The following is a 25427-nucleotide window of genomic DNA, read 5'->3' on the forward strand; positions in this document are numbered from 1 at the left end:
CACAAAGGATCTATCCATTCCAACCAGAGAGAAACGATTAGATTAGGTGTTTACATGCACGAATACTTCCCTATTGAACGGGTTATCATAGGTTTACAGCGCTCCTCTCGATCTGATTGAAAATTCATTCAGAGCAGGACGAACCTGTTTTCTCTCGACCCTCTTTTTCGGATGATATTTAGTCCCTTTGGGAATATTATTCTGGTTATTTGTGAAATATTAGGATTCATGTAAACGCAGCCAGTGAAGCAGGAGACATCTGGTGTCCAGCACTTAAACTTGTATAAAATGAAACATATTTGCATATATTCTGGGAGAATGGATAGGGGCCATTTTTTTTCTTCTTTTTTTTTATTGAGTAAATACTTCTTACAGACACTTTTACAGAGGGAATCTTTAATGCTGCATTTTATGACGACATTTAGTGTTCGCCCCTCTCCTTTTTCAACATGACAGTATGACCCTGTATTTAAAGCTGGGTCGAAAAATAAATTGTTTTCCCAGTGTGGTGTGGAAGAGCTTCACTGGCCTTAACATATCCCTGACCTCGACCCCATCCAACATCTTTATGATGATCGAGAACGTCGACTGTGACCTCATCACCTCAACATCAGTCATGGACTCACTAATACTTTTGTGGCTTTATAGGAGCGAATCTCTGCAGCCAGGTTCCAAAAATGATGTGGAAAGTCCTCCCAGAGGAGCGGAGACTGTAAGGACATCATCCTCTTCAGCACTAACACTGGTGTAATGGTTAAACGTCTGCATACATTTGGCCACCCGGTGCTTTTGCTCGCACATTATTCCATTCCTATTAAATTCAATCTCCTGTCCTTTCAGGGTCCATATAGATTAATTTCAGTTCAGCATGATTTGTTATCGCCGTTCCTTTTGCAAAGTAAGGGTTCAGCGGCGTCAGCAAAACGCACTCACCGAGACTTCCACAAAAGCGGCACTCTCATATTGTAAGTGGAAAATACTGAAATGAATTGTTCCATTTTCTAAACCGCTTATCTTGTTCATGGTTGCACTGGAGCTGTGGCGAACAGTGTGTGAGAGAGGCAGGGTGAGCTGGACAGGGCAGCATCCCACCCAGAGTCCAGAGAGGTGCGATGGGATGAGTTTTTAAGCCGCTGACGACAACAGCTGCAGCAGTGAATGGTTATATTACTTTTTCAATCTTTGTGACTGCGTTGTGTTTACTCTGTATTTAGAGCATGGCAAAGCCCTTTGAGGCAAACAATTATTTATGATTTGGGGCTGTAAAAGAAAACTGACTCAACTTTATTCATTTATTGAGCAAATTTGCCAAACATCTTAGGATTCCAGATTCTTAAATGTGAGGATTCTCAGTTTTTCTCAGTTTTTTACCCTTGTAATTTGAATATATTTTGGGTTTAGACAGCAATGTGAAGACGTTCACTTGGGCTCTGGGAAATTAAAAGGGCCATACAGGTTCCACGGATTCATAGATAATGAATATATTAATTGGTGCACCCTTAATTTTACGGCTTAACCTGTATGCGGTCCGACTGGGCCTCTAGGCTGCTTCAAAAACACTTCCTGATTTAAAAAATCTGCACATCACCAACTTGTTTTTCTGATGGCTGCGCTGCACCGAGATGATTATTCTGTAGGGTGCTAACTTTTTGTTGAATTTGTTTGGCATATTTCAGTTTGTTAATCATCAGAAAACAGCTTTGACGTGTTTTTTTCCTGGTGCTGCAGCATCTTTGGCTCTGTCTGTGTATAAAACTGTTAGATGTGAACATACAGGCCTCTGCCAACCAGATCTGCCTATGACCTGCTGATTCAGCCCCTCAGGCAGTGATCTCTGAGACATGCAGACCAGGTTCTGGGTCAGCGCCAGTGATCGTATAATAGTCTGCCAAAAAGCAATCTGCTGTTTTCCTTGTGTGAAGGTAGAGTTTTAGATCATCGCAGGATTCTGTTTCTGAGATAAGAAAGGGCTGATTGATGTCACCTCTCTCTCTCTCTCTCTATTTGTTTCAGGTGCAACCACTTTCTCTTCTGTTTGATGTGTGATTTAAATGTATTTTACCAAACCAGGATAAAGACTACATTCATTTTAATATCAAAAAGAAATGCTAATGAAAGTACTTGCTAAAAACTGATCATGGAACTATGAAAGATGATGATAAAATCTCTGGAACACATCCTGTGTTAATGGGATATATGCATGCCTTATTATTGCATGCACATGTAAGCTTGTTGCTTTGTTCTTAATTACTCTGAGCACTGAGCCATTACAAAGCTTGTCGTGGGATGACGTGGAGGGGTAACAGTTTCTGCATATCATTGACCTCTAGGTGACATAAATTACTTTGTTTTCATTTGTACTGTAATAGAGCAATAATGTAATGTAATTTTTTTTGCTGTTTCATAGTGTGGAGTGGCTGCCTGTGGGAAAGGAAGCTGATTATATATATATATATATTTTTTTTTTACAATATATTTAAAACGTTTGATAAAGAATTTAAAAAAAGTTATAAATTCATGTGAACATTTTAAAAAATAAACCATCTTTTATTCTCTTGCTCAATGTCTTAATATATTTTTTGTTTATTTCTACCTTTTCTAAACTTTATCTAAAACACTTTTTTGTACCATTTGTATCTCTTTTACATGTGTATGTATGTGTGTATGTATATAACATTAATAAAGTAAAGTGACATTTTGCTCCCTTAAACTTATACACAAGGAGAAACAGAGGGGAATATTCTAGTAATATTCCATTGGGATGAGACAGATACATTGGGAAATGGCGCCCTCTTGTGGTTTTTGGATTGAACCGCTACCGCCCACTGTTGCATCCCCAAAATATCAATCGGTTAGACCCGCCTCCGAGCGGCCTATTGACCAATCACCACCCCATCTTTTTCTTCAAGCGGTATATGGGTATTTTTTTGTCCTGTGCTTCGTCTGTCAGGTAACACCACCTTACCGAACTCCACAAATCAAATGATTATGTTTGCCTTCGGATTAGTAAAGGTTACCGTTAGGGTCAGGGCCACTGTTTGAGAAAAGGAAAGACTTGAAAGCGGTCTGTTAGAAGGGAAAAAAAAATGCCTGACATATTAAACTCAGGTCTCAGGATTTCCCATAATGTTTTGCTTCGGGTAGGTAGTTGCTCTGCCAGCCAAAATCAGTGCCACACTCCACGAGACTGATAATTACCCTCATAAATATCAGAAACCTCGGCATCCTTTGGGGAAATAAGTCATTCAACTCCTTCGGAATTAAGGTACCAACACTCGTAGCTGAAATGCATCTCAGTGTGGGCTGTTTGTGTTTGTTTTGATGTTCAAAGTTGGTCAAAGTGAAGGTAACCATGAGCAACTTCAGAGACTGGCACCGACTTAGTAACGTTAGCTAGCTTAACGTTACAGTTACAACCGTTCGTCTAACGTTAACACACTCCGCACTTCAAACAAGACAAATACGTTGCTGAATGTTGTTGTTAAAGGAATGTGCGTACGTTAAAGTGCCCGAGGAAACCTCAGTGTAATACTCTGTTCACAGTCGGTGGTGGTTTGTTGTGGTGTGTGCCATGGTGACACAGGGGTGGGTCTTCGGTGGCAAGTTTTGCGGTTTTCAAGGCAACCGACCCTCAGAGAACTCTAAGCTATGTGCGTTAGTCTAGTGAAAACTCTGTCTGCTGAGTCGGTGAAGTAAATGTATCTAATATAGCAGGTAAGTTTGTAATGCAATGTTGTTTCTGCAAGTGTTAACAAAATGACTTCACCATCACATCAGTGAAATGTATGTGTGCGTTGTCCTCAGAGCAGTATGCTTTGCTCTGCCTGTGTTCCTCAGCCCACCAGCCCAACTGGTTGAACTCGGTTTTTCACAGATGTTACTTGGATGTTGTTGAGCAGGTCTGTGTTGAGGTTTTCTTCAGTTGAATTTACCTGAGCTTCTGGTTGCTGCAAAGCATGGGCATGTGTTCAAACAGCCTGTGTACAGCCTATATCGGCCTTATTCTTCACCTCTAATGCTCGCTTGCCTGAAACTGTGGATCAGACAGAGACTGTTGGCTTCACTTGTTTCCTCACATGACTCTCAGTGCAAGAGATGGTGTTTTCACATGGTCTGTGCAGGAAATTGGATGTAGCAGCTCGGAAAAACCAACTGGCTGCACCAATCTGTACAGACAATGTGACCTCAGATGGTTAACACTATATGTAAGTTCTTTTTTGCCTGTTTTATGTATTTTTTACTGGTCCCAACAACAGTTTTTTTTTTTCAAAACAATAGATCTAACTTAGTCAAAACATAAGTCAAACTTTTTGATTACCTTAATTTGAAGATAACTACATATATTTTCTTTTCTTTTTTTCTTTTTTTTTTACAAACCCCCTCCTGCCATCTAACAAATTATGCTGGACAACACAATGCTTAATTTTGTCTGAACAAGTACAAGACAGCCTAAAATTGCCTTTAAAAAAAAAAAAAAAAAATCAAATCAGGACATATCTTGGCAAGGAGTAAATGAACAAGGTCTGATCAGTGTTTCTCAAAAATTATCCTGTTATTGCTGTATTTATAGCAGTTATTCCCTGACAGATATTAAGCAAGGCTTTGTGTCTTTGAGAAAATTATGTTCGACCTCTATGATGTTGACAAAAAAGGACAATCCGATAGCTATTAAGTGGAAATTAAAATTCTGAAACTTAACGTAATTTCCATTAAACTTTATGTTTAATGCCGGGCCTTTCATACACAAAAAGCAGATCAAAGTTCTTAAAAGAGTTAGAAATGATTGAAAATCCCCATAACAACAGTCCTGGACTAAGTTCAACCAATAGTCCAAAGCTGATAGATATTGAATTTACAGTATACAGAACAGAAGAAAACATCAAATCCTCACATTTGAGACGCTGGAAGCAGACAGTTTTGCTTGTGAAATTACTCAATAATTAATTGATTATCAACATCGTTCAATATTTTATGTAGTAATCAATCATGGAGGAGTATTTTAAACAATCACACAGCTTATTCAGTCACCAGCCCCCATCTGCACAGTGTCTGCTGTGTCCTCAGCTCTGTCTCTGCCTCCTAAGCAGATTAGTTCTCATATCTTAGTCACTAGTCCGTCCTGAACAGCTCACTGTTGCTTGGGCTCCATCTACACTTCTGTTCACTGTGCTCAGTATTCAGCCGTTAGCACCATGTAGTGTCCCTGTTGGCGGGGCTGACAGGTTTGGCGGCTCTGTAAATGACAGTACAGCCTGGCAGAGATTCTCCCTCCATCTCTTTTGTCTCTCTCTGTCTTTTATTGCTACACCTTCACCCCACCTGTCAATCGTGGATGCAGCCTTAGCTCACCTGACAGTCAGGTGATTACAGCCCTGCTGCTGTCTGTCTGTCTGTCGGCCTGTGAGTAGCTGAGCTAGTCTCCTGTCCTGGATGTATGCTGATGATCATTGTCTGTTTACAATCAGTGCGAAGCCCCCTGTAAGGGCTTTAGAGCAGCTTAATTTCCCCCATCTGGCAGCTGAGATAAATCCTCCGTTCCCCCGGGACTGAACAGAGAGCATGAGCCGAGCGACAGGTGAGTTGTTTCTTTGCGTCATTCTCACCAAAGAGAAGCTCAGAATACCAACAGATATGGCAAACATTGAGAGTTTCTAAATTTGGAAACTACTTAGATTTCACTCGAGGTTTGTTGTTGTTGTTGCTGTATTTTTGTCTTCTGTATTTTGTTCTGAATCTAGTGACTGCCGTCCACACACTGTAAATGCCCAACGTGTGTCTGTGTGCGAGAGAAACACAGCAACACCCAAAACGGACTGAGTTTTGTAAAAGTTGGCAGAGCTGGTACTGCTGGTTATATGCAGAAATAGAAGATGCATTCAGAACCTTTACTTAAACTGGCCACAAACAGGTTTTTAGTTTTAATTATTCAGTATGAAGGAAATGTTGGCTGTAAAATGTAATGGCTGTAGATAGAATAATGACACTGTAGGCATTTAGATTGATTCCCTATAAACCTCAGTATTAGGGTACAATCTTGTCTGTCACCAGGCACAAAATCTCCCAGGATGGATCACCAGTCAGGCTGGCAGCATTGCAGCGTTTCTATCTTTTCTCACACCCCTGATATAGAATAAATGAGTGAAGAAACTCTTGTTTTGTCCTGTGTTGTTGCTACTTAGAGGAAAATACAGGAATGATCTGGTTGTCTTCATGATAGCAGCACCAACGGTAATACCTATGGATGCTAACAGGAGTTGCTAACATAAACTAATGATGGGCTTCAAGAACTGCACAGAAGTTCAACAGGGCCCCTTTGAGTAGAAGTTGAATACCACAATGCATAATGTTCTTTGGTCTTAGTTTTGCTGTAGTAAAACTCCATTTGGGGTGTCATGGCTGTGCAGCGGTTAGCACTGTTGACTCATGGCAAGAGGTTGGAACCTGCTGCCTGGCTTGGGCGTTTCTTTGTGGCATGTTCTTGTTCTGCCCATTTCTACGTGGGTTTCCTGTGTGCTCTTGGCTTCTTCCAACAGTCCAAAGGACATTCGTTCGTGACTGGTAAATTGGTGGCCCAAAAACCCCCGTCCTTATGAATGTGAGTTTGAATGGTTATTTGTCTTCAGTTTAGGAGTCCTGTTACTGTCAAACTATCATGACTGTGTGAGACACTTGTCACAGTAACACCTGTGCTTTTGGCCTATTGTAGAACCTTTTCGTGTAACTAGTGTGGATACAAATACCAAAAACAATTTGATTTATGTTTCAACAGGTGTTCCACACCTGCTGTCTTTTTATAGTAAACAAACATATCCTAAAATAAACATCTGGGTTTAATCATAAACTGTCTGATCTAGGCACTCATAAAAACAGAGGACAAATCGGAACAGAAATGTATTGCCAGCCTTTGGTACTTTGCAGTTTTTTGACAGTTGGTAGTACTGAGGTGGCAGAAGATACCAAACATTACCCAGCCTTAGTTAGCATTGTTTACCATGTTATAGCTGGTTGTGGTGGAACTAATTTAAGCTCATTCATACACTGTTGGTAGTTTTAACAATAACAATGCATTATGTTTTATGAACTTGTCTTAAATTATGTGTGTAAGATCATAATTTGAAACCAGCTACTATGGATATCAGGTAGGCCTAACTGTAGCAAAAACAAAGCACAATACTTCCTAAAATACTAAAATGTAAAGGAGTACATGTATGTCGCATAAAATGAAGACGTTCAAGTGAAGTAAGATTTTACTAAACTACTTATGTAATATAATTACTTTTCACCACTGGATAAAAAGTTTTAATCAATCGCATTTCTGCACATCTTTTCATTCTTGTCTTCTCTTAGAGTTTATTCCTCGTCTTGAGTCCCTGGAGATTCCTGTGTGTTAGAGCAGGAAACGGGAAATGAATAAATAATGTCATAATTATACCATGAGCTTGAACTCCTTCTATTCTGAAGTTATTGTTTTTCTCAACATGTTGTACCTCTTTGGTTAGTTGATCCACCGAGCTGCGTGCTCTCAGTCCTTGTGGTCTACTTTAAATGCATGGTGAGTTTACCATGTCGGCCAGCGCGGAGACTCACTGCTCATTTGTGTATGAAAGGGTTGTAGTGTGAGCACGATGTGAGTCTGTTAGTCACACACACTGAGCCTGTTTCTACCAGTCAGAACAAGTGTTTGTGAAGGCACAGACATGTGTGTGGATTTGTGAGCAAAAAACATACTGTCCTGGTTTGTGTGTTAGAGGATTGTGTGTTGGACGAGAGGTACTGTTAAATGCACCAGACTGATAATCTTCTTGCAGCAATCTGGGATGTTGATGAAAGAAGCAACACGCTCAGTGACCACTTTTCTTAATGAGAGTCTGAGTGCTACTGTACAGAATGCACTCACATTTCTGCTTATTTTAAATGCTAATTTAATTGCATTTAGTTAAAAGCAACTTTCTCTGTTAGTGACACTTGTTAAGGTCTTTTTTTTTTTTAACTGCCGGCTGTTGATACTACTTCAAAAACCAGAACAGTGTAATGCAGAGTGTAAATACAAATCTTACCAAATAGCTTATTCTTATTTGTGATCCATGAGACACATGCTTTGTCAACCACCATCATAGTGATGTTGCTTCAGAAAAGTGTACCTACGTTAGCTTCAAATGATAGTCATGTTACGGGACATTAATGCAGAAGCCTGCAAAAAAGTCTATCAGGATACACTTGATGTCTTTTAATGACATTTGAGAATTTGTTATTTTAAAGGGTTGTGAATAAATCCATGTATTATGTTGTCACTGGGCTGAGGCACAGGCAGTGAAGCTGTAACGCAGAGTGTAAAGACTTGTCAGAGATGTTTTATTGCAGACGCTAAAAAGCGTAGCTCTTGTTCATGTTGTGAAGTTGCCATAGTGAGCGGTGCAGCTCGAGGCAGATACATGGGGGACTTGAACTAGCAGTCTCATCCGAGCTCTGTTACATGTATGATATGATAGAGAATATAATTGCTGAGTGGTGCAACCCGATAGCCCAGGATTTGAGCAGGGGGCAATAAAATGAATGCTTATCTGTTGTGTAGACTAACACAGAGTTCATGTCACCATGGAAACAAGTTGTTAACCACTGCACCTCACACAAAATGTATCATCAACACAGTTACCACACTCAAGTGCATGATGACTTAAATAACCCACATTAAGTAACACAGGAAGAGGCATTAAAATACATTTGTTGGCTTTTATAGAAAAAATTCGATATTTTATTCCATTTTTGCTAACACAAGGACAAAATGAGGGCATACAATTATAGATTTCTATTGAGGTTTGACGTTTCTTGGCTAGTAGCAGAAAACAGTTTTAATCATTACATATCACACTTTTTTAGAAACATGAACAAAATAATGTGTGTGCATCTGTCAACTTGCTGTAGCAAAGAAAGATTATGCAAGAAAGCGCAGGTACCTGTGTCAATACTGAAAATCAGTATTAAAACCGTTTCAAATATTCAGAAATGCTATCTCTAGAAGAAAATCAGTTTTTTTTGACAATAATACACAGCTACAGTTGACTGAGTGAAAATAACTTGTTTGTTTAATAGGCCAGGGCTCCAAAATGTTTTTTAAAAAATCCAAGCACTAACTTGATTTTCTTTGAGTTATTTTGGTTTTTATGACTATGAAACCAGTAAGCTGATATTTTGTTCTTTGATTACCATGCATGACATTGACTTTTTGTTTGAAATGATTGTCTTTTTTTATGATGAGCATTTAATCAATTTATTGCCCCCTTAGGACTATTTATGGAAAATGTAGTGTGTGCAGTGGGACACATAGTTAAGAACTGATGTATGGAGTATATGAGGAGAACAGCTGTATGTGAGTCCAAATGACTTCCTGACCCTTAAATCATTCCATTAGTTTATGAGCAGTCAAGTCTGAACTGCTGCGCTGCTTTCATTTCTGACTTAAAAAGTTGCTGCATCAGTTCTGATAAATTATTTGATCTACGAAAGGTAGACATGTGAAAACTGTTTTGTCTGACCATCAGTCCAAAACCCAAAGACATTCAATTTACTCTCCTACAAGACAAAGAAAGCTAAATATTTCACATTTAAAAACCACAAAACATTTTTTTGTGTGTGTTTATATACCAAACGGCTTCTGTTTTTTCCTGTTTAAGGAATTTCATCTCAGGAGATCTCCTCTTCCTCAAAACTGAAGACCAAGTCTTTCTTAGCTGCACCCCTTGGCTGTTAGCAGCTTACTGACATGATCCGCAATCTGTAAACTTCTATAGCCATGTCTCTGAAAGTGCAGAGCTTGGTCAAGAAGAAAGGATGCAGAAGGTTCCTGTGCCTGGCTGAGACTGTCACTGAGGCAACGACAATTGGCTGAAAGGGTGAATGGAGACAAGAAAAAGCACCACAGCAGGGGTCCTTTTCTGGACCCCTGCCCCGGCCCGCACCTCACCCAGCAGCTCTGTAATATCTGAGGATTTGTGGGATGATGAGGATGACGAACAGGCAGGTAAGGATGCTGACTTTGTCAGCCAAATGGACGAGAATGGCATCATTGGACTGTCAGAAGCACTGGAGCATGTGGATTTGGAGGAAGATGCAGATTATGATCCAAACTTTAACCCTGGACGGCTAACCTCAGAGGAGCCTGATCTTTGTAGGCGTGAGACGGGTACACCACATGAGGAGCTGAGTTACAACCTGAGTGAACATCTATCCCACTCTGAATCGCCAGGAGAGGATGTACAAATACTATCACCATGTGAGTCTTTGATTATGTCTTATGTATGGATTTTTTAACCTTGACTTAAGTATTTCTTTGCAATAACATTCTAGTTGCCATTCTAATACTGTTAACGTACCATACCCCTTGATTTGCATCTGTGCACATGAACCAGAACCTTTTCATACCCTTCATCACAGCCATTTTACAAACCATTAAATTGTGTCATATTAGTTCAGTTACTTTTTTTACTTTTTTTCTACAGTTCCAGCCAACAATAATTTCTAATATTTTATTGAACTGCACGCAATACATTGCTTATATTTTCTGACTACCATTCCACAATCTAAAGATATAGCTATAGCAATCCTGACAATTGAGAAGCTAGAAGAACAGAATAGGTGTCATTTCATCAGCTTTGCTCGAAAAATGACCTTAATTATTAATCAGTTGTCAAAATACTTTTCTGTTAAATCGACTAATCTTTTTAGCTCTCATCCATCACGGTGACCGTTATGAGTGACGCTGTCCAGACTGCTTTTGTGTAGTTCAAATAATTTTTTGCATTTTCATCGTAATATGTATAGTTTGTGGTTACAATTTGACACAGTAGAAGAAGAGAAGAATTCCCTCAGTGCACCACTTCTATAGATAACATAACTCATGCAAGTTTCAAGAGTCTTTTGATTTTCATTCCATGCATAAATAAAAGAACACAGGTGTCTGCCTGCAATAGTAGGGAAAATATATGTTATTTAGCTGTAAAGTACCTTACATACTATGAATCCTACTTTGTGTCCTTGCATGTATCAATTTGTGCCCCGTTTCTACAAATTTCCTGATCTCTACATGTTTTTTGGCAGATGATGACTTGATAGGCAGCTTAACAGCACAGGCGTTGGATGAGGACGAGCAGGGTATCGGTTACCTTCTTGAGAGGGACAAATACTTGGACATGACAGAGACAGGAAAAGATGGAGAGGAAGCGGGTAAGAGGAGTGACCGGAAGAGAAAGATAAATGAACACGGTAGCACTTCAAGAGAGCTTAGAACTCATTACAGCTTGGCAGAAAGCTCTTCGCCATCGTGTAGTGCTCACCTGCGAGCCATGGAACCTGCTGGAGTCTCCAGTCATCACTGCCAAACATCCCATCCTGCCTCACCTGTCACAGCCCCCTCTTTACCCCACCTGCTCTGCTTCACTGCTGAGGAGATGACTGCTTGCCCGAGGATTGAAGCTGAAACTCTTCCAGAGATCAGCTTCACAGAAAGTCTTCCAGATTCACACAGGAGCCACATAAGCCTCAAGTCCAGTCCTCGTCCCGAAATAAAACTCACGGCCTCTAATCGGCCAGCATCCACAATTTCTGTTGAAGTCACATCAAATCATTACAGTGGGGTAAATAATGGGCCTTCAACGGCATCATTTAAGTCAGACAAGCATGACAAACAGCCCACTCCATCAGCAAGGAAGTTGAAGCAGCAGTCCTCTAGAGCTGCATATTCATCTGGGTCCCTCAGCACAGACTCCATAAAATGTAAACATCAGAACTCAAGTCCTGATAGAGAGCTGAGGACACACAGAGGCAGGAGAAATGCTGCTGAAGTGGATGAACCCAGGTGAGCCAATTATGTTGTCGCCCTCTATTCCATCCAAGATTTTAAAAAGATACATATCCATCAGTTTTATGAACAACACTAACGATGAATTGTATTGTATTTCCAGTAAAGGATCTTTGAGTTACCACACACCAGACTTCTCCAAAGTGGAGCCCAAGGTCCGGTTTCCCAAAGCTGGTTACAAGCCCCCCAAAAGCAGACGCTCTTTCAAAAGGGACTCCCTGTCACCTGAGCCCCCCTTAGTCTTTAAATCCCCGGCTGACATTGTGAAAGAAGTCCTACTCAACATCCCTGATGGATCTTCTGCGCCACAAGACTCTCACACACTACAAGCCAGTGCCCCCGACTTCACGGTGCCTCAGGAGTTCAGATCCCCCCGGCACGCCACCGCACTGCTCGAGCAACTGCAGGTACGAGTAGAGACTGAAACAAAGTCCTCACCACTTAGCAACCATCTTGGCAACACCCCTAGGGAGTTATTTAACACCAGGCCCCTTTCTAAATGAATGTAGAGAGCACCATAACTTCACTTTCAGTTGTCATAAATAACTGCATGTTTGGAATCACCAGTCCAATCTGATCAAATCAGCCCCAAAAGTTTTGCGACTTTGTCCAAAAAATTATGTTTAAAATGCTTTTTTCCTTCAAATGAGAAAAGTTAAAAATGTATTGCAGGATGCCATAAAGCAAACATTATAGTGATCCAACCTGTGAGACTTAAATGATACTGTGTAGAACTTTGAACAAGGAGCTCATGATACAGAGTTTTGGTTGGCATATGCAGGCTTTTTCAGATGTTCCCAACCTCAGTTTTATTTATCCAGGGCTCTCCCAGGTCTTTGAAAACCTTGTTGGTGTTTGGGGGGAAAACATCAAGGCCTTGAAAGTATTTGAAAATAGACCAGAGTTAGTCCCAGAATTTATATGTTTTGTGCAACAATAAAAAGAGCAGTTCTATTGATTTTTTTTTTTTTTTTTTACTTATCATTAGTAAATAGGCTATGTTCCTCCGTCTGCATGTGTGTCTCACACTGTTTCTGCCATCACTGTAACACAGCATATTCAAGCCTCTTTCTCAGATCTGTAACAAGAAAGTGTGAGAACCTTGATTTTATCAAAATCCTAGTATTTTGTGTCTTTGGCCCAGTGCAGACTTACTTACACCAACTATTGGCGAAAAGTGTGGAGCACATGATTGTCTTAGATTTCTTTGTTTACTGTGGCATAAAGATTTGACTGAATTGGAACTAGGGGCCCAAATAATAAACAGCCCCTGGGTGTGCATATAATCTATTGTGTTTATTTGTGACAGATTTATGAATTATTCCGAATAATTCCTGACTCCTTCTCAGTTCTCACAGCCCTCTTATTCTTTTTTCTGTCCGACTTTGCGCTCAACCCTTTTTTCATTCCTTCTCTAATGCTCTCATTTTGCACTCTTTTCACTCTCTGTCCTTCATCTCCTTTCTTATTTCCTCTCCCTCTCCCTCTCCCTCTCCTCTCGCTGCAGGAGCACTACAACACACTGCTGACTAAGTACGCTGAAGCAGAGAACACCATTGATCGTCTGCGTCTGGAAGCCAAGGTAATAAATCTAGAAATCCAGCTATAATTTGTCTTTATCTAATGGTGTGCAGTAGTCCAGGGTTCTAAAAAATAGTGCACATTGGTGGCATACAGATTTATCATTGGCTCAGTTTTAAGGGACTATAACACCTCCATGTTAAGAGAACGCTTCAAAATGATGGACAGTTTATTTTCTCAAACATTGTGAATACATTATTTAGTCAATTTCATAGGACAGATGATATGAATGTTAAACAGAAATACCAGACGCATTTATGCAAAGTTGTGGCTTTTATTAAATAATGGAATAGAAGTGAAAGCAGTATTATTTTCGAAATAGAACTTGTTATTAAGACTCATATCAGTTTGAAATGTGAGGGTTCATCCATTTGCTCTCAGATCCTTCTGTGAGAGGCAACATACACAGCTACTGTTGTGTGTGCAAACATAGGCTGCACATGAGATGCTACATCTTGCTCTTTTATGACCTTTTAGTCAAAGGCACTCTGAATGTCTCTCCACACCCTTAACTAAACATTACACAGAATTGGCACCAGAATAAAATCCCGGGTGGCGCAGAGATTCCAGTATACTAGGAACCAAGAGAGAGGCTTCTATAAAACCCACCAAGGCCTCAGGCCACATAGAAATATAAAAAGTCAACTATAAAGAAGATCCTCTTGTGACCAGATTCTTTCAGCTGATCTCAGTTGTCCCTTTGTGTGTGTTTTTCTACATGTTGTGGTTAATACTTTTAGCATTCAGTCACAATCAACTGTCATGCTGCTCTAGAACAGACAGACTATGGAGTACTGCAGGCATCCTGTATTTTTGTAGACTAACCTGGAGGTTAGCATTGCCCGGTTCCCTCGACAAAAAACGCAATCAGATTTTTTATCAGATTTTGGATTATTGTAGAAAGAAATCTCTGAGGCAAGTACAAGTTTATGATACTTAGACCACTTCTGTGATTTTTGAAGTGTAAATGAGATTGGCAGAAGTAAAAAGCTAATGCTAGGCTATAAATGAAATACTTCAGTGTTTCATGACTTCAACATCACCACCAGTAATCGTCTCACTACACCATACTAAACACACTTGAGGAGTATTAATTTTTGTATTTTATGTAGAGCAAAATGTGATCTCTTGAGATTTTTTTTAAACAAAGACCTCATTTCATTCATCCGAACAAAAAGGCATTGAACAAACCCTTTGACTTCAAGATGAGAGAATCAGATTTTTCCAGGTTTTCTGAGTCATTCCTGCCGCACTGTGTGCACTGACAAGATAGCTTGACCAAAATATATGACTTGAATCAAGGGATTCTAGTATCAAGATATAAATGAAATAAAGTAATATGTAATAAACAAATAATGATAGTGATATATGTCTGTTGATAAATATATCAAGCTGTGCAATAGAAGCCAACAAGAGATCAAAAACACAATAGAATTATTACATGATTACATTTTATAAAGGGTTTAATGAAAACTTGTTTGAAAAGGGGGCATTTATAAAATAAAGCTACAGATGATAATTGCTTTATGTCAGATTTATATTAAAATGTTTATTTCCTCTTTGTTATCCACCAGCCCAGACATTGTCAGGACAGCACAGGCATGGCGCTACAGTACATCAGAGCAAATGCTAAGCAATCTCAGAAAAGCAGGAGAGGAAATGAGGAGAGAGAAATGAAGGAGGAGGAGAGACGGGAGTGTTGTGAAGTAGGTTCTCGTAAGAATTATTGGCCCACTTGTGTTGGAGCAACAGTGCTCCACAATCAGCACCAATTAAAATCAGCTTACAGAGCTCTCCGCCTCTCCTCCATCTCCTCCACCACAACACTGAAGCACCATCTGTCTCCCTGTCCCTCTGCACGTTACATCACACAGGCGGGGTGGGAGGAGTGGCTTTACACTGAAATGAAATGTTAGATCATTCCTCATTTTTGGATGGTTGTCGTCATTTTTACATTGCAGGCTCATTGTGTAATACAAAACTGCATTTTTCTTAATCTTTCAAATTAAAACCTTATAAAATTATTCAACAAAATATTTCATTCTCTCTCATCAGAAATAAATTCTAGTAGATTTAATCTCCAATCCCCAAGTTTTCAGTGTGGTTATGGTTCAGCGTACATTCTTTTAATCAGAGACGTCATGGTTTCTAGTCTGATTCATGATCTTAGTTGTGTTCCTTTTGTCTTTGTGTCCCGCCTTCTAGTGTCTGTGTGTGTGTGTGTGTGTGCATGCGCGCTTGTGTTTTAAAAGGGGCTGTTGAGGTCAGTTTAAGGTCAATTTGATTTACTGCTCAGAGTGCTTATAAGAGAGGCGCCCATTTAGATCTCATTTACATTAATTCTGTATGTATGTTGACAGAGAAAGGGAAGGGCAAACAGCCAGTATGTGTTTACAGCCTTTATCACACAGTCCAGATCAACTTCACTTAGTCTTTGCGGCATTGATATGACCTACATAAAGGAATTCTTGTTGGACGGGAAAAAAGTTGTGCTAATATATCAACAGACTTGTAAATTTATGAGTTTTAATGTGAGCAGTCGAGTCATTGATAATGGATGAAAAAAAATCAGATTCCGAGTATTGTGACAGATTATGAAAGCAATATAATTCATGATTAGCAGGCTTAAGCATTATTGCAACACCATTTTATCCCAGAAAAAAATATGAAAATCATGAAGATGTGACATTTGTCTGTACCAAACAAACATGTTCCTTACATCTGGAGAAAAATATTTGTAGGCCAGGGCCTCTCTGCAGCACCACAGTACTTCATTATAATGCTGTTGTGTCATACATTTAACCTTCATCACAAAATTGCAGCTTTTTGGATATTGCAATTAATTGTGCTGCCCTAATTGACATCATCATTACATGTTCATATGTTTTCTTATTCTTCATCTCTCCACCAGGTGAACCTGTACTCTGACCCCCCAAAGCCCGGCCACTCTGTGCAGTCAGGTCTGAACCAGAGAGCCTCAAGGATCATGATGCTGGATTTTCCTCAGGCTCAGAGAGCAGAGACCAACCCTGCTTCTCATAATCCGAATGGACACAGCACTCCTCAGAGTACATTCGTCCTATTCAATATTTACCTTTTTGTTGTCAGAGTCAATATTTCATACACAGCCTAATCAATGAATCAGCTTCCCCTTAACCCTTCAAGCACACTGCTCTCCTGATTCATGATTTAATGATGATAATTTAATACCGTCTCTTATAATTTGTATTGACATGCCCATCCAAACAAATCACTAATGTTGCATCATTCTGTACAATTTGCATCAAATACTGTTTTTTCCTCTGCATTTGTCCTATGAACAGGAAGTTCATCAGCCGTCCCTACAGCCAGAAGCCCAGTACCTCAGGTGGGACAGCAGCTGGCCATGATTCTCTACATTCAGGCTGACAAGTTCCTACAGCAGGTAAAGCAGCAGCTATTAAAGCTATTTACTGGGAAGACAATCCTAAGGAACCTACTGGATGACGTGACTGATGTCAATTATCAGAGATAAAGGTTTCTGCTTTCTTGATTCAGCTGCAGACCTTTGAGGATCTTCTGAAGTGCAAGAAACTCAAACCTTTGGAAGAGGTGAAGGTGAGAACAACAACTCATGGTTTAAAAATGTAATTGCTCAGAAGAATTACCTCCATTGAACCATCACTCTTCTTCAGGGTGTCTCCCAGCTTGCTGAGGGGCTCAACTCTTTAGAAAGGGGCTACCTGTTAGCGAGGGATCAGCACAAACTCCTGCAGCAGCAAGGAGCAGAAATAAGCCACTTTGACCCTGAACGGTGAGAGTGCAGTTCAAAATACAGCATCATTTGCATGTTTTAGTAAGCGCTTTTGTGCACCCTTTCTTGGTTCTGCTCTTTTGATTCTTTCTTTGTGTCTGTATGTTTATGTTTGTATCAGGGAGCTGGAGGGGCTGATTTTCCAGTGTGGGCTGCGTATGGATGAGCTGAAGGAGCAGGTGGAACAGATGCAACAAGAGCAGTCCACCTGTAAAATTCCTTCCCCTTCATTTCCTCTCCCCATCTCTTCATCTGTCCCCTCTGAGGGGGGAGACATGCTCACACAACCACAGGTACAATCAACAGCCCTGTCTTTTAATGCACTCTGTTCTTTAACAGTATATAAAATATATTTAACTTTTGTACCTGTGAATTTAGTGTGAAACTCTTTAGAAATATAACAAGACATAAACATTATTTTTGTAAATGTTGTATACACCGGCAGAGACCAAAGTTTGGAAAACAATACTATGTTCTGTTTTTTGGCTAACACTTTACAATACAGTAAACAAAAATGTGGGCAGTTACTCAGGACAAAATTAGTCTCTGTGAATCAAAAAAACAATTATTTTCTTCATGAGTTGTTCTTAATGTATAACTATTAATGAGCCAAGTTGCACACGCTAGACTAGTGATAGACCGATACATCGGCCGGCCGATATTATCAGCCGATTTTTTGCGTTTTTTTACGTGTATCGGCATCGGCCTGATGTGGGCTGCTGCATTCGCCGATCCGGCATTATATGCAGACAGGTGTCCACAGGCAGCTCCGTGTTGCTTGAGACGCTGCAAGAAATGGCAGAGCAGAAAACCAATCCAGTGTGGCAGCATTTCACAGAGCACTGTTCTACCTCACCTGTTTTTAATATTTGTTAAATATTGTTTACTTGTTCTTGTTCTACCTCACCTTTTTTGATTTAAATAAATGTTCCTTTTTTTTAAATTGAGACTCGTAACATTTGTTATCATCATTGTGTAATTTTTAGGATGTAAATTGAGGGAGCAAAAGTAGTATCGGCTCCAAATATCGGCTCAAGAAAATCGGCAGTCCGTATCGGTCATCGGCTAACGCTGATGAAAAAAAAATCGGTATCGGCATTGGCCCTAAAAAATCCATATCGGTCGATCCCTACGCTAGACTCATTCATAACTAATTATTTAATCATTAGTTACCCTTTTTGTGCTCCCCAATAAAGTGATACAACATACTAAGTAGTTATTATGTGGACCCTCATTACCTCATCATTACCTTACCATTACTTACCCCTTTAGCAATCATGAAGGGGAAGTTTGTTCTCTAGGAATTGTCATTATGTTTTATCTATTGCTTTGAATTGAAAACTAAAACTGTTTGATTTCGTTTATATTTATTTTAAAGGACCTATTTTCCCTCTTTTTGATAGAGAGGAATTTTTTTGCGTTTTGTATCATTTTAAATTGAATATCTTCCATTTTTTTGTTTTTGTTTGTGGTAAATTTGAATCATTTGACGTTACCTTGGTAATTGTAGGGGTGTATTTAACTATTTTATAATAATTTGTGAACCAAATAATTAGATGCTAAATCAACAATAATCAACACATGTTGTAATGCTTTTATGAGTTAAAATGCTGTCTGTTATTTCTTCCTTTATCTTTATTCATGTGGAGGTGTAGTCCAGTAATCATCTTTTGTTATTTTTGTTGTTCTTTGATCAGTAGAAATTACTTCCCTGGAAGATAATAGGGTTATGCTCTACATTGTTTCCTCTGCGTATTTGATTCCAACATAGTACCTAGTCTTAAAACAGGCTAATTATACACATTTACAAACATAAGCTGGCAGCCAAATTGTATTCCTGCTGTGAAATGACAGGTTGCAAATGCTGCCACATCAGATTTGATACAATGATCTAACTTTCACTACCTAGGGCCCACCTCAGCCTTGGATGGTTGATCCAGGACAGGCAGCAGCGGTGGAGGTGAGCTCAGTCAGTGAAGAGAGTGATGAAGAAACTCTGAATTCTCTAGACCTCAGTCCTCTGAATGAACACAGGTGGACGGAACAAGACTTTGCAGATCAGTAAGTGGAGATTTTTTTAAATAATTCATTTTGAAAAAAATGTCAAGGGTGACTGTCCATAATTATTTTTGCTGTTTTGGGAGTTTTATGTGAGGAGATATTGCTCACAATGCATTTGATTCTATGATTCTCATCCTGCAGTCTAGACTTTCATTATTTCATCCTGAATGTGTTTCCTCCTTCTGTTTAGCAACCAAAGCTTCAAGGAACTTCCCAAACGTATCGACCACAGCCAGAGAGAGAGAGAGAGCCCTCCTGCTGCTGGAAGAACCAACACGCAGCCCTGGAATGAGGAGAAAGCCAGACAGAGTCAAGGAACTGGAAGCATGGATGTCCCGAAGAGTCTTCTGCAGAGGTTAGTCTACAAGGAAGACATATTAGTTAGATGTAATGTTTTGTTTTTCTTGTTCCTGGAAGCTCTACAGTGTCAGTGTTAATACTATTAATGATATAATATTATATTTGCTTTCATGTCTTTCATGCGTAGTTGTATTTATTTTTATTCTGAAAGGTAAAACGATGCCGCTACCTCAGCCATCTTATTGATGAAATAAGAAATTAGAAATAAAAATGCAGCCAAAACAGGTATTTTTCTTTGTTTTGGTTTTTTTGAGAGGAAGCTAATCTCAGTACCTCCACTGGTCTACAAACTCCATACCGTACTTCTCTGTTGACAGGAAATCAGACCATGTGGACTCTCCTCCTCCTTGCACGAGCAAACAGCAAACCAGCAGGACCAGTCCTCCTTCACGCAGGGCCTCCAGCCAGTCCGCCTCGTTCCCTGTTGATCCTACCAGCAGCAGAAGGTTAGAGGTGGGGAAGTCCCACAGCAGCAGCCTGAGCAGTCTGGGAGAGATCAACACATCGCAGAGGAGAAACTCCAAACTCCTAACTGGGAGCAGCAGAGTGCTTTCTCAGGTCAGTTTGCTTTTGTAAAATAACAGTCTGTCATTCACTTTGAATTGATTTAATTTTCATTGAAAACATTGAAATTATTAGCATAACAACAAGGTCTGTGATGTGCAGAATCTAGGCTCCAGAAGGATTTACTGAAGGCTTTTGGGACTCAAAACCTACAACTACACAAATAATTGCACATTTACAATTTTGCATACTTTGTGTTAATGTAAGAAAAATGAAATAAATAAATACTGTCAGCATGTATATCCTGTATTAGCTTGTTTTTGTGAAGCCACAAAACACTGTTCACCCTGATATGTCTTCAATGAATTTAGAGGACAATAAAAAACTTGGCGATATTATTATTATTATTATTATTGTTATTATTATTATTATCATCATGTATTTATTCTTAGTGAACAATGTTTAAAAGCTGACACGGGGGCTCCCAAGTACCTTTAAAATGCTTAACAGTTAGCTGCAAATCATGTACACTTGCATAATCTAAGATTAATAAGATTTTATTGCCCAAACTACTGATATGTGGTCAGAAATTGATCCTTGACAGCAGTGTAACAGCTTCTATTTTTATTTGATAAATCGACAAGAGGACACTGATTGAAAAAAGAAATGTTGACGTGATTTATTAATTCCATAAAGGCTGTCTAGTAATGTTGCATAACGTTAGTTCTGTGTTGCGTTGACCAGGATGGGATCATCTCTCCAGAGACGGACAGTGGGTTTGTTGGTTCAGAGAGCAGCCGTCTGACTCCTGCAGCAGCTCACAGTCCTCTCCACCAGAGGGCCTCGGAGAGGTGAGCAAGTCCAACTCTGCTTCTGTGCCTCTTCACAGATTTACTGCACCATAAATTTGACCCTGTGTGCCATCCCCCACTGCTGTTACAAATACACACACACACACACACACACACACACACAAAGACCATTCCTAGTCTGAATTTTCTTCCATCTTGTAACAGTGTTGCGGGGCCTCAGGATGTTAAACCTCGGAGGCCTCACACAGGCCCGATCTCAGCACCACCTCGCGCCTCTTCACCGACACACAGTCGCACGGCTATGGAGCCCAACAGGGGCTGCCAGCTCGCTCCTGAGCAGCCGAAGAGAAGCAGACAGGGGCGGAGGGGACGCACCTTCTGCTCTCCACAGCGCTGGGTCAGTCATACAGAACGCAGCAGGGCCAGCAGTGAGACCAGTGAGTCTGGGCTGGAGAGTGACAGCAGTGAGTCTCCAAGTTCTGTCCATCAATTGAGGCAGTTTTTAAGTAACTATTAAAACATTCTAATTCATTAAACCTTTCTGTCCGTGCAGGTCACTTTGTGTCTGAAGACCAACAGAATGACCGGTACACAGACTCTATCAGTCCCCTCCACAGCTCCAGCCAAAGCTCCTCCCCCGCTGAGCAGCGTCACCATGGCAATTCTCTCCAAGCACTGAGCTCCAGTCAGGGGGCCAATCGCAAGTGAGTGTGTAGCAGCAGCTGCAGTGCTGATAGCTGTGCAAACAGGGCCAGATTTATGTCTCCTGCAGAGACTCCCAGATGGAAATATAAATATGTTTTAAATGATTAACTCCTGTTAATTTATCTCACAGCATCAAGTCACACATCTCATGAGATGCTGAACCATCTTTCATGTTTCTGTCATCATGTATTTTATTACAGAGTCGGCTGCTATTGAATATGGTTGCATATTAGGAGGTATTGTTCCCTGCATGGCGTGGATATTGCATGACCTTTGCAAAGAGTGTGTTTGGACTGAAACCTGCACTCATGGCAATTTGGTCACCTGATTAATTTCACCGTGCAGCGTTTAAGTGGTCACATTTGCAGGATTGTAGTATTGTTTGACCTTGGTGTGTGTGTGGTGGTGAAAAAAACTAAATATATGTACAACATGCAAACGTGACTTTCAATTGGATTGTTTCGTGCAATTTTAAACACTTTTGTGTTTGTGTGTTTTGTAGTGAGGCGATCCAGACACTGCAGACCGAGGTGGCCAGACTGAGGGAGAGACTAGAAAGCTTGCGAAGTAACAAGAAGCCTCCGAGCACTGTGAGAGCAGCTCCTTCAGTGCCGCAGAACACATCTACACCTCGTGTCAGGTTGTTTTTTTTCTTCAGGGTGTGAAGCTACACGATAGAGCTGACTAAGGATCTGCTTTTTTACGTTAGCTTGTACTTTATTTGGTCTTTCTAACATTGCTTAGGTCTGGGAATAGACGTGGTGACGACAGCAGGGGAAGAGGAGACAGACAGACGATTGATGAGGTTGATGAGTCTACACTGAGAAGAACAGCCAGAAATAGACCATCCTCTGTTCACATACAAAAACCAAAACCTGAAATTTGTGAGTTCATCTGAATTACTCTTGACCCTTAACTCTTTGCTTGAAAGATCGTGAAACAATCCTCACTACAAGCAATGTTTAGCAAGCATATCATGATATAACTATTGAAGGACAACGTGTATAAACAAGTATCAGATGCCTAGAAAGCATTTGTTTTTAACAATAGCATGTTATTTGACACATGTAATATTTTTGTTTTTGTTTTCAGTGACAGCTGCAGAGCCGTCTCCACCTCAGCCTCCACCTCTGGTGTCCAGATGTACTCAAACATCCACTGCAGCACCGGACAGCTTCTGTTCACAGACACATACTGTCCGCAGCAGAACACACCCCAGTAAGAAAATCCATCTCAGGAAGACCCCCAATATTTGTGATTGAGCAATAAATGAACTGCAGGAAAAGCAAACAGTTATCTGACTCACTTTATTTTATTGTAATGTAGTATTTTGTCCTTCTTGTAACTGCTTGGAAAGACGTGGCTGTATGCACGATGAAATCTACTAGAACAGATTGTGTCCACCACGCTGGAGAGTGTTTTTGTGTTTATGCTGCAGGGCAGCAGCCTGGTGTGTCTGTACAAGTGTGCGAGACAGCAGATGAACCTGACAGCAGAAGTCAGCAAGCGCCTCTTTGTCCTCAGTGTTTGTCAAGTCAACGGGGGCGAGCTGGAGGTAACGAGGCTCCCTACACCCTGAGCTCAAAATGTAGTGTTTCCTTCTGTGTGCCTCTTCTTACTTGACTTTGTTTTTGAAGACACTAAAAATCCACTTGTTATAAGGAACTGGTGTTGCAGTTTTGTCCAGCTTAAGTTGTTTTAAAGCCTTCCTAAATCCTACTTGTATTTGTTTTTTGCTGTCAGGACCACTTGGTGGCAACAAAGAGCCGACTCATTCCTCTTACTGTCGTCATTGCCCTGTCTGTGGACGCCCTGACCCGTACACAAGCACTGAGCCAGGTTAGAGATCTGTGACGCCACTCAGACACACATGAATGCTTACTGATGCGGTAAAGAAGTGTGGCCAGTTATCTCTTTATACTCCAGGCCTTTGCTCTTTGTGTTGTTGATGATGTAATCCATGAGTTTGTTGCTCAGAATCGGCAGCACAAAGTTCTGCAGAGTCACTGTGCTCAGCACATGACTCAGTTCAGTCTGCAGTAAATTAGATGAGTTTAATTATCAGAAGTGTTAATGGAGCTCCTGACCTGCTCTCTGATTCACAGACTGTCGCAGAGTCTCAGACGCCCCCCCACACACCCGCCACCAACCAGCCACGTCCCCTGACGGAGCGGCGAGGAGCCGACACTTTGCAGCTGCAGCTCCAGCGACACTGCTGCAGTACATGCCAGTGTGTTCGCAACCACTCCTGTAAGCAACGTGCCACCTCGCCTCCTGTGGTTGATTTCCCTCAGTGTTCTCTCTCCATCCTAATGTTATTTCTCGCTCAGTGTTGTTTGGTGTCCCATTTCCTATAAAATCCATTTCATATGAATAAGGAGAATGAACTCTGAAATAACATCTTGTAAAAAGAAAATATGATTGTATGTCAGCTACAAGACGCAGGGAAGTTGTTGTAAACAAACATTGTGATAAGTCCTATTGTACGTTCTGTTTGTCACTCACAGTTTCGACTGAACTTTCACAGTACATTTATTGTCATTAACTTTATCCTCTCTTAAGGTTGTACTCAACGCCGCTCTACATATCTCCTGGCAACAGCACTGGCACGTCATCAGGTGTCAGAGTTCGCAAGGAGGTGAGGGGCAGGACAACCCGCTCCCTGTCCGTGGACAAGCAGCGCTCCACGGACACCTCTCTGAACAGAGCCATCAGAGCAGCTCGCCACATGAAGCACACCTCTGGGCACATGGCTCGCTCTCTGGCGGCTGGACTGCACTACCAGGAGCTGCTCTCTCAGTCCTGCAGCTACTAGCCTGAACTCACTCCGCGGGCCGCAATAGTAACTTGAACACCGGCAGAACGAGGCTGTCGACATCACTAGGAGCTGACAGTTGGAACGAGTAAATTAAAAATCTAAAATCCTTATATTCTTTTTACCCTTTTTTGGTTCCTATGTTTGGAGAAAAAATTGTCGCTGAATCTTCTTCTGCTGCCTTTTTTTTGATGAATTGTAATCATTTCTTGGCAACAGTTATGTCTCAGGTGGCCATACGTGAATTTGTTTCTTTAACAGGCATAATATTGTTTCAAAAGATGTGCTGGCATACATTGAAATGACAAACCTTCTAAAATGTTGAAGGACTGTAGATCAGTTTGATAAAAATGTCGTTGATCATGATGTTGATCATGATGTTTTTGATTTTCGAACAGATGGAGTATAGAAATAAGTTTCTTCTTCACTGGACATATGAAGTTACAGCTGTCTTAATACAGCAGCTGTATTGAGTTCTCATGAGCTATTTATTGATAATGTGACTGTGCTTATTGATCATGCAGATTTGTTTTATTCTTAATCTTTTGTAGTTTGTAAGTCTAAAGGTACGTTCAGGATTTCAGTGTTATTTTAGTTTCATTAGTAGGAACTATATTTTCCTGTTGTTACAGTTGCATACTGCACTACAAATCAAATGCACTCACTCATAGCACCTGCTGTGACTGAGTACGTTTTAGACGGTCATTTAAGAGACCACCGCGGATTTATTTATAAATGGTCAATATCATAATTTATCTCTAAAATATAATGACGTGTGGTCATCAGGGATTCTGAGATGCTGGATACCCTCAAGATTAGTCTGCTTCTATGTTGTTAGTCACTTTGTATGTAAACACTGCACATTTTTAATTGTGGATTTTTGTAATGAAGTTTTGTACAGTATTTTATCATAAGCTTGTTAGTGGAACCGTATGAGCTGGG

The 25427-nt window shown here is 40.4% G+C and overlaps 1 protein-coding gene across 5 annotated transcripts; it reads left to right on the forward strand.

Annotated features, from left to right (window-relative positions):
* Positions 1 to 2867: 2867 nt before the first annotated feature.
* akna (AT-hook transcription factor) lies at positions 2868 to 24598 on the forward strand. 5 transcript variants are annotated; one of them, XM_030435111.1, is made up of 24 exons: positions 2868 to 2950; positions 9672 to 10270; positions 11095 to 11851; positions 11958 to 12261; positions 13362 to 13436; positions 15010 to 15141; positions 16347 to 16503; positions 16759 to 16859; positions 16973 to 17032; positions 17110 to 17228; positions 17350 to 17521; positions 19138 to 19289; positions 19480 to 19644; positions 19967 to 20207; positions 20898 to 21004; positions 21170 to 21429; positions 21519 to 21669; positions 22173 to 22310; positions 22415 to 22554; positions 22763 to 22888; positions 23109 to 23225; positions 23414 to 23509; positions 23776 to 23920; positions 24233 to 24598. In XM_030435111.1, the coding sequence occupies exons 2-24, from the start codon at positions 9895 to 9897 to the stop codon at positions 24483 to 24485; spliced, it is 4344 nt and encodes a 1447-aa protein (XP_030290971.1). In that variant the 5' UTR covers positions 2868 to 2950; positions 9672 to 9894; the 3' UTR covers positions 24486 to 24598. The 5 variants fall into 5 exon arrangements, with proteins under 5 accessions (XP_030290971.1, XP_030290972.1, XP_030290969.1 ...); XM_030435112.1 differs by lacking the exon at positions 2868 to 2950 and adding an exon at positions 2982 to 3265 and having other exon boundaries at positions 21170 to 21402; XM_030435109.1 differs by lacking the exon at positions 2868 to 2950 and adding an exon at positions 2983 to 3265.
* Positions 24599 to 25427: the final 829 nt, after the last annotated feature.

This window comes from Sparus aurata, chromosome 12 (genome assembly GCF_900880675.1).
Source record: "Sparus aurata chromosome 12, fSpaAur1.1, whole genome shotgun sequence".
Lineage (NCBI taxonomy): Eukaryota > Metazoa > Chordata > Actinopteri > Spariformes > Sparidae > Sparus > Sparus aurata.